This window comes from Oratosquilla oratoria, chromosome 12, assembly GCF_046742065.1.
Source record: "Oratosquilla oratoria isolate Oo_2021 chromosome 12, ASM4674206v1, whole genome shotgun sequence".
Taxonomy (NCBI): Eukaryota; Metazoa; Arthropoda; class Malacostraca; order Stomatopoda; family Squillidae; genus Oratosquilla; species Oratosquilla oratoria.
Genome location: NC_134788.1, coordinates 52,132,230 through 52,151,204, shown reverse-complemented (window position 1 = coordinate 52,151,204; position 18,975 = coordinate 52,132,230). Strand labels below are relative to the sequence as shown.

The window sequence follows — 18,975 nt, the reverse complement described above, 5'->3', positions numbered from 1 at the left end:
ATTCTACTTCCACCTTTTCCTGCCACATTTGCACCCAAATATCTAAAACTATCCACTTCCTCCAGTCGCTCTTCCTTTATGCTCACTTCCAGTCTATTGCCACTTTCACCCCTTGTGTATCTCATCACCTTACTTTTACCCACATTTATCTTTAGCTTTCTTCTATCACATACTCTCCCAAACTCTGTCACCAACTTCCTCAGTCCCTCCACCGATCCTGCCACAAGCAAAGTGTCGTTCACAAACAACAGCTGGCTCACCTCCCACTTTTCTCCATTTTTTTTAAATATATATATATATGTATATATATATATACAGTATATATATGTATATATATGCATATATATATAATAAAAAACTGAAAGTGAATCATATTTTTCACTTCTAATACAACCAACAAAAAATAAATACCAATATTTCTTACCAAGTTACAACACAAACAAAACCTAGTTGTATCCTCACATTGATTGCCTGGAGGTTTATTTCTTCTTGTATTTCTGTCCTCTACTTTTTGTATTTCTGCCCTCCTTCTTTTTGGCATTTTCAGACTCCTTAACCTCATAAATTAATTACCAAACCACACTGCACCGTGGTCATATCAGGACTGCAGCCCAATGCATGAGATGTGAATCATGCAATCACACAATCACAACATTGGTCTTGTGCTGTTCCCATCTACTTCGGCTGCCAAGTTCTGACGTTGACCTTGGCCTGGGTACTCCCACATAATTTAATTGTATGGCATTATTGTATACCTAGGGTTATTTATTTATCTATGTATTTTTGTCACACCCCAAGAAAGGAGGACAAATGCACGTCCGGCATGAGGTTGTGCTGGATGGAGGACAAAGTGCTGAAAGGGAGGACTGTCCTCCCTAAAGGAGGACATCTTGCCACCCTAGTCACATCACAGCCTTAAACTGATATCTCGAGAGAATCTCCAAGGACATTTTTGTAGCCGGGCATGTGTTTGTTTTTTTATGTTTGCAAATATAAGGTCCTAGTTACGTGACTGCACAAATTTGCTTGTATGCAGACCTTTCCATCTTTGCAAAGTATGTGCACACCCATGCGAGTCATTATACTGACCCGTTAAACAAATGCACACTATTTTAAATGTGTATCATTACCTTCACCAAGGAAGTTAGGCTTTAACTAGCGTTTAACATTCATGAAAAAAGTTATACACATATTTCAATTCAATTTTGTGGACCAGTTAAACAAATGCACAATGTTTTAAGTATGTATCATTACCTTCACCAAGGAAGCTATGTTTTTACCAGCATTTAACATTTATGCAAAGTTATACACATATTTCAATTAAATTTTGTGGAAAGTCTGGTCTTGAGTCAGATCCGGATATGCTGAAACAGGGTTTTTCAGATTTGCCACCCTGGTATTTATAGATTGCATACAAATTTTGAATTGTATACAAAGTGGGTTCTATCATTTGTAATGTGGGCAAAATTATCTTCATTTTGTGACCCTGATGTTGGTGAAGGTGTGCCCTCTCCGATTACCATCAAGATTTTTTTTATATATATGAAATGCCATTTAGATTTGGCTTTCCATAAATAAGACAAATCATTAGGCATATATTCTAATTATCTCTTTCTATATATATCACAATAATGTCGTAGCACATTGGTAAAATAAAATTTTATCCCACCATTGGAAGAGAAGACACTAACAGAACTTTTGATGTTACTGTCTTCTTTACAGAACTGACAAAAACATTTAATATGCATTTCATATCTATCTGGCTGGTACAGAATGAAGTAAAAAAAAAATAACACTGATGACTGATTACCTTTATTTAAACTTTCTAATTTTGCAAATAGCTACAAAAACACACAAGTCCATTACTAATTCTCAGCTTGTTTATTTCTAGCTCCTATCTATTTCTTCTCTCTTCTATCTTTCACATTCCCCCACTCCCTATACACATTACCTAAATTTATTGAATTTCTATATAATTGGTAGCTTTTCACTCTCACAAGCATATCCAAATGGGATTCCCCTTAACGGTTTGTTTGTTTTTATTTGATTCCATGTCTCTGTGCACTATTTACCAAAGCTCAGCTGCCTATTTTTTCAACAGTATTCTCTTTGGTTAAAATGTTGTTATTCTTGAAGAGTAGGTCTTTGTAGGAAAATCTACTGATTTCTTTTTCTTTTTCTAATACAATTTGATACATGAAAAAAAATGGAATCGTATCAAGTATTCACAATTATCAGGCCACCAGGACTATTATATTTGGGCGGTGAAACTGATACATGCTTCTTGATTTAATTCACTCAACTGAGCAAGTATTGGTGATGAATAACCATCACAGTACAATCTCAAAGCTACACATGAAATTAAGAAATTGCACATAAGGTCATTGACAGATTCTCAAAATCACACTTTTCTCTGGTTTTGAATTATAAAATTATACAATAAAATTATCTAATTGGAAAAAAAAAAAAATCATCTTGAATACCTTATGTGCACATAATTTTTTCCCCTTTGTGCATTTGTTGTAAAGCATGTGTGCATGCCTACAGGCACACAGCTTTTAGGGTACATCATTCATTGCACAGGTCTAGAATTTTTAACAAGTGTGAGTCACCATGTGACATTTGAGAGACCTCTTTTGTGAGAAAGCTGAACCACACAGGTCACACTGGAAAGGCTTCTCTCCTGTGTGGGTCCTCATATGCTGTGTGAGAGAATGCTTTAGTGAAAAAGCAGAATTGCACTGGTCACACTGGAAAGGCTTCTCTCCTGTGTGGGTCCTCATATGTCTTGTGAGATGACCCTTTACTGAGAAAGCAGAATCACACAGAGCACACTGGAAAGGCTTCTCTCCAGTGTGAGTCCTCATATGTCTTGTGAGACCATCCTTTACTGAGAAAGCAGAATCACACAGAGCACACTGGAAAGGCTTCTCTCCAGTGTGAGTCCTCATATGTCTTGTGAGACCATCCTTTACTGAGAAAGCAGAATCACACAGAGCACACTGGAAAGGCTTCTCTCCTGTGTGGGTCCTCATATGCACTGTGAATTGACCCTTTTGTGAAAAAGCAGAATTGCAGAGGTCACACTGGAAGGGCTTCTCTCCTGTGTGGGTCCTCATATGCTCTCTGAGACTACCCTTTTCTGAAAAAGCAGAATTGCAGAAGTCACACTGGAAAGGCTTCTCTCCTGTGTGGGTCCTTATATGCTGTTTGAGAGAATACTTTTTAGAGAAAGCAAAATCACATATGTCACACTGGAAAGGCCTCTCTCCTGTATGGGTCCTCATATGCTCTCTAAGATGACCCTTTTGTGAAAAAGCAGAATTGCAGAGGTCACATTGGAAAGGCTTCTCTCCTGTGTGGGTCCTCATATGCACTGTGAATTGACCCTTTCGTGAAAAAGCAGAATCGCACAGAGCACATTGGAAAGGCTTCTCTCCTGTGTGGGTGCTCATATGCTGTGTGAGGGAAACCTTTAGTGAGAAAGCAGAATCACAAAGGTCACACTGGAAAGGCTTCTCTCCTGTGTGGGTCCTCTTATGCGATGTGAGATTACTCTTTACTGAAAAAGCAGAATTGCAGAGGTCACACTGGAAAGGCTTCTCTCCTGTGTGGGTCCTCATATGCTTTGTGAGACCATCCTTTTTTGAGAAAGCAGAATCACAGGTCACACTGGAAGGGCTTCCTCCTGTGTGGGTCATCGCATGACTTTTGAGGTGAATTTTGTTCCATTTGAGATCACCCTTTTCTGTGAAAGTAGAATCGCACAGGTCACTTTGGAAAGGCTTCTCTTTAGTATGGTTCATCAAACAATATCTAAGATGATTTGTGATATAGCTGTTTTGCAGATGTAACACTGGGTCCTTATCATTGTATTACATGTATGGAATTTACGGATAGCTCTTCCAAAGATATGGTGATAGGTACCCTCATCCTGGACAAAAAGAAAAAAAAAAAAAAAATTATAATAATAATAATGATACACTGTAATAGGGTGGTGGATGCTTCATACACATAGAATCTCATACTCAAATCCGTTTGTACCTAAACAAAGGCCTTGTAGTTGCCAACACCTAACATAAAATAGATAGAAATGTTGTGCTATGAAATATTGCATTCTACTTTTTCATTAAAAATAAGCTAAAAATCACCCAAAGCCTACATGCATACTCACCCCACTATGACTCGAATGACTCAAATTTTGTTCTCGGTTTTTCCTCAAGTCACGAGATTTGGAAATGGAGAATGACCTAACAGCTGCCACAGCAGTCATATTTTGATATAACTCAATAACATTCCATGTTTCAACTCATTAGATCTGAATCTAAATAGGACCTACTCTAGTAAGGTTTATTCAGTTCATGTCACTCATCTGACTCAAATAAGTGATGCAAGTCACATCCCTTTAAATATACTGGTAAATAGTGTACCTGTGTTATTAAGTACACCATAACAAATACGATTAAGCAAAAAAAATGTAGAGGTGTTTTCCATATTTCTTTCTTTTCACATTTAGTAAAATACCTGTTTGTCTAATAGAAAAAAATCAGAGATACCTACTAAAACAATTTCAACAATCATGACATATTATTTGGTAAATAGAAATGCTAATGTGTCACATACCAATCATAGCACATTAGAAAGTTTAGGAACGGAGTGCTTTAGGGCCCAGTCCTTTCCCCCACCTTTAACCTATACATGCATGATATACCCACGTACCACACCTCACAAATACAAATCTCTTCCTACAAAGATGTGATAATTACATGCACACACCATATGGCACAAATACTCGAAATGGGAAGAAATGATAAGTGGTGTTCCACAAGGGTCAGTACTGGCTCCAATCATGTTTGCCATATATGCAAACGACATGGACAAAGGAGTTGAATGATATATGAATTTCTTTGCAGATGATGCAAAAATATTAAAGAGAGTATCAACAAATGAGGACTGTGACTCATTACAATCAGACCTGGACACAATCTGGAAATGGACTCAAAAGTGGGAGGTGAACTTTAATATCAAGAAGTGTAGCATAATAGAGTTTGGTAAAAGCAAAAACAGAATTTCAAAAAATTGAAAAATTGGTGAAAATGAAATAAAAAAAGTGCACTCGGAAAGGGACCTTGGAGTGATAATCAGCAATGACATGACACCGGACAGACATATAAACAAAATAGTAGGTGAAACATACAACCTACTAAGGTCATTGAAAGTGCCATTTGAATACTTGGATGAAGAAATGATAAAAAAAATATTAGTCACATTGATTAGACCAAAACTGGAATATGCAGCGACACTATGGACACCCAGTACTAAAAAGAATATAAGGAAACTAGAAAGAATACAGAGAGCAACAACAAAGTTGGCACCAGCTCTTTCCAAATTAACATACGAACAAAGATTATTGAAGCTAGAACTACCAACACTAGAGCAAAGAAGAGAAAGAGGTGATCTACTGACTATATATAGAATCATGAAAGGAATGGAAATCCTTGACAGAAAAGATTTACTAAAAAATGACAATGGAAAAACAAGAGGTCATGAAAAGAAACTCAAAAAAGGACAACTATAGAAGAGATAGGAAAAAGAATAGCTTCCCTCACAGAATGCTGGATATATGGAATAACTTAGATGAAAAAACAGTGTGTGCAAATATTATTCATGATTTTAAGAATAAACTTGATGCTGACAGATACAAAGACGGGTCACCACGAGCATAGCTCCCTTCCTGTATAATACAACTAGGTAAATACATAGCCAAAGAAATACAATAGCAATACCTACACATTCAACACCTGTCTCACCACAAATACACTCAAAATAACCTCAACCAAATCCAAAGCCATATTTCCCACCAACTGGTTAGCGCTGGTCCTAAAACACTTCCTTGTGGTATCCCACTTAACACTTCTTTCCATTCATTCTTCTCCATTAACAATAACTCTTTGCTTTCTTCCAAGTAAGAATGTCTCAAGCCATTTGTATATTTGTACAGTTATTCCATACATTTTTAGTTTGGTCAAAAGTCTGTTGTGGTGGACTGTGTCAAATGCACCTTAAGTACTTCTAGAGTTGTGGGACACCCTTCAATAAATCTGTACCGTTTGTTGCTTAGCAAATTATTCTCCTTCATATGATTAAGTACATAATATGAATATCTTTGCAATATATTACAAGTAATGCATGTGAGACTTATTGGTCTGTAGTTTTCAGCTCTTCTTTTATTACCCTTTTTAAAAATTGCACTTATATTGGCTGTCTTCCAGTCCATTGGTATTCTGCTGCTCTGGAGTGTTGTTGTAAATAATAGATAGAGCCTCACTTATCTCATGGCTCATCTCTCGTAGCACTCTTGGATGAATTGAGTCAGATCCTGGTGACTTGTCATTTTTCAAGTTTGTCAGATGTTGCAGCACTACTTCCTGTGATATTTCAACTTGGTTGAGCTGGCTAATTTCTGGAACTCACTGCTCAAAGGTCAGATCATCAGTATCACTTTCCCTAGTAAAGACTAATGAAAAAAAAATGGGTAATGTTTGTTCTTTCTCTATATCAATTGTGTACAGAATCTTACTCCTTTCAATTTCATCCTCAAGATCAGAAATGTTAGTTGTAGTCTTCAGCTTACTCTTGACATACTTCCAAAATTTCTTAAGATTCTTTTTTGCTTCTTGTGCTACACAATTTTCTATCTCCTATTATTACATAGGTAGCAATTTCTTAACTTTATTTCGCTGCCTCATGTATTTCTTATATTTGTTATGATATTGAATTTCCATGTATCTTTGCCAACATCTGTGTTTCTTATATATTCTATATTATGTCTAAATTAGATTTGTCTTTCATTGCTGAAAGTTCAGAGAATACTTTAGTTGGTGTGTCCCTTGTCACCGTTTCTTTTTCTCCTTGAACAGCAGCCACTGATGTTCTAAGCCATCCGCTTCCCTAATCTGGTGCACCCATTCTTCTGACACATAAGTCTTCATGGCAGAGCAGTCATCTTTGTCATATAGGTATGTTTTACAAATATTTCTATATTGTTTAGTATAGCAGTTGTAGTTAATCTCGAGCATATTGTGGTCGCTCTTGCCTAGTGGTGCTGTAATCTCAACACCATCTACCATATCTTCTTCATTTGTAATTACAAGATCTAGCAAGCTTGGTATATTTGTTCCTCTGCCCCTTGTAGCTTTTTTGACATGTTGATATAAATATGCATACCATAGGACCTTCACAAAACAAAATTCACTAGTGTATTCTCCTCTTGGTGTGGTCCAATCTTCCCAGTTAATCCTTGGATAGTTAAAGTCCCCTATTGGAAGAATGTAAGAATACTCAATATTTGCTAGTCCTTTTAACATTTGCATCAGACTTTCTTCACCTTCATTAGTAATTGCAGGACTCTTGTATATTACATCGATCAAAAGGTTATCGCCATCTCCCAACTGTGTAGAGTGGCCCATAGTGATTCATGGAATTGTATTGTATCAGTCTTTTGCATAGATATAATATTTTGCATACATAATAACCCCTTTACCCATTCCCTGTGTAAGGTCTTGGTTTAGCAATTCATACCCTTGTATTTGAATTTTAGCTTTAGTCAATTTAGATCTGGTACTCTTAGGTTTCACTTCCACTATTGCTATTATATATATATATTTTTTCATTCTTAACTTAGTTTCTCCATTTTGTTTATCAATGATTCTGCATTTGTAAACCAGAATAAAATTTTCTGTGTATTAGTTATCCTAAGTCTGATGCTTGATGATTTTGTTGTTAGGTTTGGTGCTTCCCGATTTTTTTTTTTATCCACATGTATCCTGGAGGCCCTTGTACTGCACAAAATATTTCCTGATGCATCATTAACTTCCCGTTCTTTTCCCTGCTCTACCAGATCCTTCAGTTCAGCTCTCTGAGTAGGAGACAAGTCTTGTTGCTTATATATTTTACTGTATTCTTCCATTACTGTAGCCATTTTCAATTTTCTTAGTACCTCGATCTTTGTTCTCAGACTTTCAAAACCAACAAGTAATGGACATGATTTTATCTAGGCTGCAGTTTCATTTCGCACTCTTCTTTCGCAAGTGGAATGCTATTAGAATATTGTTATTACTGATGTTCATCCATATACCAATGTGACACATTTCCACTATAAATTTCCAGTCTTCCTCAGATCTTTTTTTTTACCATCGTCATCTCTACTTTCTGGCACACCATACATTATAAGATTGCATTTCCTGGATTCCTCATCCCTGAATATCTTGATTGATTCTTGTACACTATGGCTTACAGATACTTCTTGATTTTGTCCACTACCTGCATGGATTGCACTGCCTACTTTTTTGTTCCAGTTCCTCGTTTCTTTTAATCATCAATCACTTATCGTGTAATCTTTTGTCCACTTCCTCCATTTTTTCTTTCTTTTGTTATAATTTTTTTGGCTAACCTTGATTCTGAAAGTTCTGGCAACACCTTTTTTGTTATTTCAGGAACAGCATGTTCCAGTATTTTCTTATTAACCTCTTCAGTACGGGCCTTAAATCTCGCGGGCGGCAGCCACTGCCAGCCGTACGTGTCGTAATAATACTCGCATCATAAAATATAGTCACTGCTTATATCGATCGTTCTCTCTTTCATCCGGGAATTTTGATAGCCATAGAAAATGTGATTAAAGACAGTTTAGAGAGTATGTCAAAACGCAGGGGCAACTACAATAAATATAATCAAGACGCCAATATGGCAGCCTCGCGTATCCACTTGCTCCTCATGCTGCCTACGTATGCGGCACCGTATGGAAGGGGTTAATACACTGTACATTATCTTTATTAACTTTAGTGTTAACTATTTCAGTAATACCTTCAAGCCGTTCCTTTACTTCTTGCTCAAACCTATCTTGTCTCTCAAGTAGTTTAACTTGCTTCACTACTAGGGTCTTAACTGCTTGCAGTATATTCCCATATCCTATTTTACATCGAGTACAGTGCCAATTCATTTGATCCCCAACCTTGTTCTCTATCTTTATAATGGCCTCTTACATATGAAAAACAGGAAATCATCAGCATGAAGAGATCTTTCTTGCTCATGGTTTGTCCTCCAATATGGCAGCATATTTATAATCACATCACTAGCAGTGGTCAATAGGTCAAATGACCTGCATCCAGTATCTAAGATTACAATTGGGAACGTATAATGGAAATTTTTAAGGCATGCACACCTAAACAATATAGCAATAGAAAGTCATATATCAAGTTTGTAAATTATGATACATCGGCATAATATATGCTTCTCTGGGCAGAAATCGATAACAGAAAAAGATGCCAAAAGTGGTACACTATTGAATGGAGCTGTGATGAGTACTTGAGACACTATCCTTATTTTGATAGATGAGGCAGTAAAAGAAATTAAAGTATGACAACTTCATCTAACCTACCCTGCATTTAGTAATACGGTACCTGTAATGCTAGAGGTCATCAGGGTTGTCATCATCAGGGATGTTGACAGCCGGTTTTAACATCCAATGAGACTGTAGGGTGTTGAGGAGCTTCACAGCTTCAAGAAAAGCATGAAGCTCAGCTCCATAGAATGGTTTCAAAAATATGATGCCACTTGGAGTGGGAGAACACCCAGTACACAATCATCATTGACAGGACTGGGCAGATGACAACAAGGCATCTCAAATCTATTGTCACAGCTCCATTAGGTACTGTATTTGCTTTAAGCAAGGTTTTTTTTTTTTGTTATTTATATCCACCAAGAAAAATATGTATTATGTAGATGTATTATAATTTACAAGATTTCTTCTAATTTCTTATTCCTATAACATTTTGATGTGCACTTCTAAAAATAAACCAGTATAACTACTCAGAATACAGTGTAATGCAATGACTTGGGCTTCTGGAGTCAATATAAAGATTTTACTTGCAAGAATATCAGTGCATGCTAAATTCACAGTGAACTTCATCAATTATTTTCGGACAGAGGAAGACAAGATGAAGCTCCATATCTTAATAAGAATGTAATAACTATGTAAGCAAAAACTATACACGTTGATAAATGTAAGATGATTGCCAATCTCAATTTATATTTGAAATTCCTACTGACATTAAATTGCAGTATTTATATATAGGCCTCAAAATACTCAAAATCATGATAGGAGCTAGCCAATGATAGGTAAGAATTGCAGCTATGAGACCAGTGAAAAATCTTTATACAAAGATTTTTGCCAACTTCAATTTACTAAAAATCACTACCAACATTACTATTAATTAGCGATATTTACATGTGGGGTTCAGAATACTCAATGATAAGAGCTAGCCAGTGATAGAGGTAAGAAATGCAGTTGTCAGATCTGACCTGACCTAATCCTTTGATAGATACAAAAATGTTTGCCCATTTTTTTTTTTTTTTTTTAATAGCTACTGACGTTACCATAAGTTTGTGGTACTTATATCTGAAGTACAAAATACTCAGAATGATAAGAGCTAGTCAGTTATATGGGTAATTACCGCTGTGAAACTGGCAAACGTCTTGATAAATAACACGTTTACCACTGCTCAGAATCCCTAATACACTGCCAAACGGGAATTGAAGTGTAACAAATGTGAACACACTATGGATGTACTATGGTTACCTTACCCTTAAATAGCTGCACTTACGAATTCAAGAAGAAAACACACTTATTTAGCCTGTACAAAGCACAACCACGAAAACAGGATCTTCAAATAGCTGAGACGGTGATAACTCAAGTCTCGACAGATTATGTTGTCATATGTAAACAAACATGGGTGCTGTTACTCTCTCGGCAATGGACATCGTACGATGGTGTGTCGTTCTACCATTCCTTTTTTACGCTCTGCCATTAAGCAGAAGTATCTCATACTCCATTATCAGGCACTTTTAAGATTATGCTATTTGGATAAAACCAAGACTATAAAATGGTAGAAACGTGAATTTTAGTGTTCTAACTTCAAAGTTATATTTTCCTACATGAAAAAAAAAATCTCCTCAGTACATCATGCAGTACAGTGGTGGTGGTGAGCTCTGGTGTAATGTGGTGACATGTGCGTCACTTGGTTTTCTTCCCCTTCATCTCACAGCAATATTTCCCAAAACGACAACATAGCATCCCTTCTTTTTTGATGGATGAAACACAGTAAAATACTTTTATTTGATGTACCTTTTTACTTATGCTACATTATTTAAGCAGTGTACACAAGATATACCGTAAATTTTTAAAGGGGCCCGTCCGCATTGTTTGAGAACAATTTAAGATTGTGACTGAAGAAGGATCTGACAAAACACAGACGTTTCTTCCATCTCCAAAGCACTTCCACGGTACCTTGAGGCACTCCTCTTCACCTAAACTCTGGAAATATATATATATATATATATATATATATATATATATATATATATATATATATATATATATATATATTGCAATAAGAACGCTAGGAACGTGTGTTTTATAAATGCAAGGTAACCACTTATGAAAATAAACAAACGGAGCAGAGTGCTTTCGTATATTACATCTTCAGTGTAAATTACAAAGAAAGAGGGTACAGCAAACATAATATATAACAAGAGTATAAGGAACTACACCAGGAAAGGTTGTGGACGAATTCTTCGGGCGTGGGTCACACGTCCAGCATTCTTACATTTTGTAATTATTGACTATTTCCTTACAAATATAATGATCAATTTTGTACAATCCTAAGCTAAGGTTAAAGTTGTTATCATTTGTGATTTTAACCAGGCAGTTCAATTAAATTTCTTTCGACAAAATTATTGTTGAAAGTAATCACTCTTGCGTTTTCCCAGTTGACACTGAGGATGTAATATACGAAAGCGCTCTGCTCCGTTTGCTTATTTTCTTAAGTGGTTACCTTGCACACACACACACACACACACACACACACACACACACACACACACGCAAGCACGCACACACACACACGTGCATGTCAGGGACACAGTAGATAGGAAGAAATGTATTGTGGTTTATGGGCTTAAAGAAAAACAAGGATTGGCGAGGTACATGAGAGAAAAAGAAGAAAAAGAGACAGCAGTAGAAATCCTTAATGAAATTCAGGGGGGAGACAGTGATTCAGGCACAGACTTAGAAGAGACTTACAGAATTGGTCGCTATACTAAGGATAGGAATCGACCTCTAAAGATAAAACTAAGGTCACAAGTGGTAGTAGAAGACATATTTGAAAAAGTAGGTAACTTGGCAAAGAGTGAAAAATACAATAAGATATGGATAAAAAGAGAAATGAGTACTGAGGAATTAGAAAAAGAAAGGGCACTAAGAGAAGAAGCAAAGGAAAAAAACTTGTTGAGAATGGAGACAGAATGCAAAGAATTCCAGTGGAGAGTAATAGACTTGAGATTAAGACAATGGCGCTTCAAAACGAACAAAACAAGGGAAGAAGAAACCAGGGAGAAGGAAGAAAATTAAAAGTGGCCTATACCAACATTGACGGACTAATTTCGGGACTGAACGAACTCAATGATTATCTGTTAGAAGCAAAACCAGACATAATGGGAATTGTAGAGACCAAACTAAGAGGTGAAATACCATCCACTGTTATCGGACAAGGTTTATACAACTACTGGATAAAAAACAGGGACAAGAAACAGGGAGGGGGAATCATGTTCTTGGCCAAGAAAGACCTAAAGGTGACAAAAATTGCAGAGGGCAAAGGTAATGCTGAATTGATCATGATAAAAGTCGAAGGCAAGAATATGAAAAGTAGAAAGTTTGTGGTGACTTATGTGCCTCCAAAAACAAGCGCTTGGAAAGAAATCGAACATAAAAAAATGCTAGATGACACAAGAAAATCACTCAATGAGATACTAATGGGTAAGGGTAATCTGGTAGTTATGGGGGACTTCAATTGCAAAGAAATTTGTTGGGACAGCATGACAGTGCAAGGAGGAGATGATTCGTGGGGCAATGTACTGCTAGATATGACCATGGAGTACACAATGACCCAATGGGTCCGTGAAAACACAAGGTACAGAAATAATGAAGAGCCATCGAAACTAGATCTAATATTTACAACAGAGCCTGAAATAGTGCATAAAGTCCAGTATGAGACACCAATTGGAAAGAGTGACCATGTACTCATCGAAACTATACTAAAGGAAGAAATAGACATAGAGAGGAACGAAAAGCATAGGAAAGGAAGACTGAGGTACAACAAAACAGACTTTACAAAACTAAAGACATTCTTCCGGAATGCAAACTGGGAAATATTTTACAGGGAAGAAACAGCAGTGGAAGATAAATGGAATATATTGATGGAAAACTACAATGAAGGGGTAAACAGGCATGTACCAAGACAAAAGCGAGAGAGAGAGTACATTAAATGTTGGTTCAACAAAAGATGCAGTGAGGCAAAAGACAGAAGGGACAAAGCTTGGAAAAAGTGGAGAAAAGACAAAAAACAAAGCAAATGGCAAATTTATGTTAACTATAGAAATGAGTATGTTAATGTGAGAAGAGAGGAGAAAAGGAACCATGAGAAGGATATTATAGACAAATGCAAAGAGCAACCCAAACTATTCTATCGGTATGTGAATGGTAAACTTAAAAACAAACAGGAATTGGTGAAACTATGCCAAGGAAACATAGAATACACAGAAGATTTAGAGATGGCCGAAGTCATGAACAATCACTTTAAATCTGTTTTCACCAGAGAGAAAATACCAAATTGTGACATAGACAAAAACAAGAAATCTCCCCTCATGAATGAGTTTACAGCATCACTAAAGGAAATATCAGAACATTTATCAAGGCTGGATGTCAGAAAATCACATGGCCCGGACGGTATTGCAAATTGGATTCTAAAGGAGTGCAAAGAAGAACTAACAGACAAAATACACATCTTAATAAACAGCTCACTCAAAGAAGGAAAGATACCCGAGGACTGGAAAAAACGCTAACATTGTACCAATACACAAAGGAGGAAACAAAGAAGAACCCACCAACTATAGGCCAGTATCACTAACAAGCACCATAGCCAAAATTTGTGAGAAAATAATCAAGAATAGATGGGTAAAACATCTGGAAGACAATGACATATTAAACCCAAGACAATTCGGATTCAGACAAGGAAGATCATGCTCCACAAACTTAATATGCTTTTACTCAAGACTAATAGACATAGTGCAAGAAAGAAATGGATGGGCTGATTGTGCATTCCTAGACTTGCAAAAAGCCTTTGACAAAGTACCACACAGAAAACTACTAAAAAAAACTGGAACACATAGGAGGAATACAGGGAAACCTACTAAAATGGATAGAGGACTTTCTGACTGGTAGAAAGATGAGAGTAGTGCTCAGAGAAAAATATTCAGACTGGAAAGAGGTGATCAGTGGAGTACCGCAAGGATCTGTGCTGGCACCAATAATGTTTGCTATCTATATGAATGACATGGATGAGGACGTGAACTGCTACATGAGCTTCTTTGCCGATGACGCCAAACTGCTAAGGAAAATAGAAACTGATGAGGACTGTGAAGCACTGCAAGAAGACCTAAATAGGGTATGGAACTGGAGTCAGAAATGGGAAGTGGACTTTAATACTAAGAAGTGTAGCATAATGGAGTTTGGAAAAAGCAAAAACAGAATATCAGGAAAATATACAATTGGAACCAAAGAAGTAAAGAAAGTAGGATCCGAAAAAGATTTGGGAGTAATTATCACGAACGACTTGTCCTATGATATACAGATTAACAAAATTGTCGGGGAGACTTACAACTTGCTAAGATCAATAAAAGTGGCGTTTACATACTTGGACGAAGACATGATGAAAAAAATATTGGTTACATTGATAAGGCCTAGATTAGAGTATGCAGCGACATTGTGGTCCCCCAGTACCAAAAAGAATATAAAGAAAATAGAAAGAATCCAAAGAGCAGTTACAAAAATGGCACCTGCACATGAGGAGAGATTGGACAAACTGGAGTTACCGACACTGCAGCAAAGAAGAGAGAGAGGTGACCTATTGACCATCTACAGAATCATGAAAGGCACAGAGGTACTCGATAGTGAGAGCTTACTTAACTGGGACAAAAGAAACACAAGAGGACATGGAAAGAAAATAAAAAAACATAGCTATAGAAGAGAACTGAAGAAAAACAGTTTTCCTCATAGAGTTTTGGACACTTGGAACAAACTGGACAATGGAATAGTATGCGCAAAAACCATTCATGAGTTTAAAAACAAACTAGACACTGCAAGATACAAAGGCGGGACATCACGAGCATAGCTCCCCTTCCCGCAAAATACAACTAGGTAAATACAACTAGGTAAATACACACGCACGCACACACACACACTTTCGTCGAATTGACGGCGAAAATTAGTGTACCGATGAAAAAGAAAAATCTACGTGGATCTCAACGTCCATGAAGTGCCTTATTGTATTTATAGAGAAGGGGAGTGCTCGTGGTGTGGTGGGGGAGTGATAGGGAAGGGATTATTGAGGGAAATGGAAGGAAATGAGGAAGAGAGGGACATGGTCCAGGAGGCCAGGCGTCTTGTAAACAAGAGGCGGACCGACAATAATTATTTTCGTGACGACGGGATCAACAAAAATGTAAAGATTAGAAATATAGATAATAGCAGCACAGCGGAAGGTGATGATAGTAGTTTCCAGGGATTTAAAGAGGGTGGGGGGGATACCAACCTCCTACGATTGGCAAGACGAGAGGAGAAACTTGATAAGATGACCGAACATTGGGAAAACAGGTTCGGTAACGTAGCCAAAATTGCGTAAAGAGTTGAAAAATTGGAAGAACTAGAGATGGCGAACAAAAATTTAACTAATAAAATAGAAGAATTAAAAAGACAGTTAAAAGAAGTAAAAGAGGAGAATGAAGAATTAAAGAGGAATAATAAAGACAACAAAGAGGCCATAGCAAAGGAAGCACAGGGTTGAAAAAAAAAATCCGGGAAAACAGTAAAGTTGCATTAACTGACATAATTAAACAGCAAATGAAAGAACTGAAGACTCAGTTATCAAAGTGATGAGACAGAAGGAGAATTTGGTAAGAGACTTAGCAGATAAAAAGAAATGTATAATTATATTAGGAATGGAAGAGAAACATAACCTAGATAGAACTTCAAGAATCAATGAAGAAAAAGAAGAAGTAAGCAGTTTACTAGATTTAGTTCAGGAAGATGAACCTAAAATCATGAAACAAATTGAAGAGATGTATACACTCGAAAAGTATAGTCCAGATAAGACCAGAACAATTAAGATTAAATTCAAGTCACAAACGATGGCAGAGAATATCTTAACAACAACAGGGAAACTAGCAGCAAGTGAACAATATAAAAAGGTATGGATAAAAAGAGAAATGAATAAAGAGGAAAGAGAGGAGGAAAAAATGAAAAGACATGAAGCTAAGAAAAAAAAACGAGATGAGAACAGAGTCAGAAAAAGAGAAATTCTATTGGAGAGTTGTGAATATGAAAGTAAGGAAATACGACATACTAGAGAAAAACAAAAGGGAATCAGAGAATACAATGGAAGTGGCAGAAAACTAAGAGTGTCTTACACAAATATAGATGGATTAATAACAGGACTGAATGAGCTGAATGATTATCTGAAGGAAAAAGAACCGGACATAATGGAAATTGCAGAAACGAGATTAAAAGGTCCACCACCACCCAACAGCGTAGGACATAATGCATATAATTATTGGATTAGAAACAGAGAGACAAAGCAAGGGGGTGGAGTTATGTTCCTGACTAAGGATATAAACGTGAGGTGTGTCACATATGGAAAGAATACAGTAGAGATGATTATGATCGAAGTGGAAGACAGAGATAAGAAGAGCAGAAAGTTTGTGATAAATCATGTGCCTCCAAAAACAGCCTCGTGGGAAGAGAGTGAACATAAAAGTATGTTAGAGGACACAAGGATAACATTAAATAAGATAATGGAAGATGGAGGAAGAATAGTTATGATGGGCGACTTTAATTGCAAAGAAATCTGCTGGGAAGAGATGACAGTAGAGGATGGAGACGGCTCATGAAGAAATGTTCTACTCGAGATGATTATTGAACAAACAATGACACAGTGGATACAGGAGAACACTAGGTATAGAAATGAAGAAGAACCATCGAGACTAGACTTAATAATCACATCTGAACCTAGAATAGTGGAAAAGATTGAATATAAAACACCAATACGCAAAAGTGACCACATATTGATTGAACTGGAACTAAATGAGGAAAAATACATGAAAAAATGAACAATATAGAAAAGAATGTATGAAAAAAACAAACTTTGATCAAATAAGAGAATTCTTTCAAAAAGAAAACTGGGAGGGAATATACAAAGAAGAAATAACAGTGGAAGAGAAATGGAATATTTTGACAAAAGTTTATAAAAAAAAAAAAAAAAAAGGTGTGGAAAAGTATGTTCCAAGACAAAAACAAGAAAAAGAATATCTAAAGTGCTGGTACAACAAAAAAGGCATAAAATCATTCCCACCCATTCCATCCCTAAATACACTCCACACCCCTCCACCCTCCCTCTTTTCTTAGCACCTCCTGGATGACAGGTCATCCCTGCACCTTGTCCACTGCCCTGGGTCAGAAGCAGTGTTGCAAGACACAACACATCCACAGCAAGACCGCTTCGTTAAATCGGCGACCTCCCTCTCCGTCCCCCCATGCATAAAAGGAGAAGACGGGGAGAAATCCCTTCGGGCTGCGTCAAATTTTGCTCACACATACTACCTCATCCCCACCCCCCTGCCCATTCCACCTCATGCATCACAACATCATCCATATACAACCATTCTCCATTCACTCCTGTCTTCTGTCCTCTCCCGTCCTTCCTCATTAGACATTCCCCTCTTCCCCAAAGCCCCCTTCACCTCATCCATCCACCACCTCCTAGGACGTCCCCTCATGTTCACTCCCTCCACATCTGCCTTCCATACGTCTTTTACTAGTCTTTCTTTGCTCATTCTTTCCATGTGTCCAAACCATCCTAATACTCTTTCATCAACCCTATCTCCCAACTCCCTTTCCACCCCTGTTCTCCTCCTCACTTCCTCATTTCTCACTCAATCTAGCCTAGTAATCCTCATCATACTTCTCAGACACCTCATCTCAAACACATTCAAACTCCTCTCTTCCTCTCTTATGTTCCATGTTTCTGCCCCATACAGTGCTGTTGGCACAATCACTCCTTCATATAGTCTCCTTTTAGCATCCATTCCCAAATGTCTATTCCTCATTACACTCTTCAATCCACCAAGGCATTTAATTGCTTCTCTCAATCTACATTCTACTTCCACCTTTTCCTGCCACATTTGCACCCAAATATCTAAAACTATCCACTTCCTCCAGTCGCTCTTCCTTTATGCTCACTTCCAGTCTATTGCCACTTTCACCCCTTGTGTATCTCATCACCTTACTTTTACCCACATTTATCTTTAGCTTTCTTCTATCACATACTCTCCCAAACTCTGTCACCAACTTCCTCAGTCCCTCCACCGATCCTGCCACAAGCAAAGTGTCGTTCACAAACAACAGCTGGTTCACCTCCCACTTTTCTCAATTTTTTTTAAATATATATATATGTATATATATATATACAGTATATATATGTATATATATGCATATATATATAATAAAAAACTGAAAGTGAATAATATTTTTCACTTCTAATACAACCAACAAAAAATAAATACCAATATTTCTTACCAAGTTACAACACAAACAAAACCTAGTTGTATCCTCACATTGATTGCCTGGAGGTTTATTTCTTCTTGTATTTCTGTCCTCTACTTTTTGTATTTCTGCCCTCCTTCTTTTTGGCATTTTCAGACTCCTTAACCTCATAAATTAATTACCAAACCACACTGCACCGTGGTCATATCAGGACTGCAGCCCAATGCATGAGATGTGAATCATGCAATCACACAATCACAACATTG

General features: G+C 37.0%; 1 protein-coding gene across 2 annotated transcripts; it reads right to left on the bottom strand.

Annotated features, from left to right (window-relative positions):
• Window positions 1-1,754: 1,754 nt before the first annotated feature.
• LOC143030767 (uncharacterized) lies at window positions 1,755-10,800 on the bottom strand. Of its 2 annotated transcripts, none has more exons than XM_076193976.1 (2): window positions 10,662-10,800; window positions 1,755-3,934 (listed from the first exon to the last, which is right to left on the bottom strand). In XM_076193976.1, the coding sequence occupies exon 2, from the start codon at window positions 3,804-3,806 to the stop codon at window positions 2,595-2,597; it is 1,212 nt and encodes a 403-aa protein (XP_076050091.1). In that variant the 5' UTR covers window positions 3,807-3,934; window positions 10,662-10,800; the 3' UTR covers window positions 1,755-2,594. The 2 variants fall into 2 exon arrangements, with proteins under 2 accessions (XP_076050091.1, XP_076050090.1); XM_076193975.1 differs by having other exon boundaries at window positions 10,642-10,783.
• Between the last annotated feature and the right edge of the window lie 8,175 nt (window positions 10,801-18,975).

What these genes read in the sequence shown, in the direction of transcription:
- LOC143030767 (XM_076193976.1), bottom strand. Translation starts at nt 3,806, where the DNA reads ATGAACCATACTAAAGAGAAGCCTTTCCAAAGTGACCTGTGCGATTCT.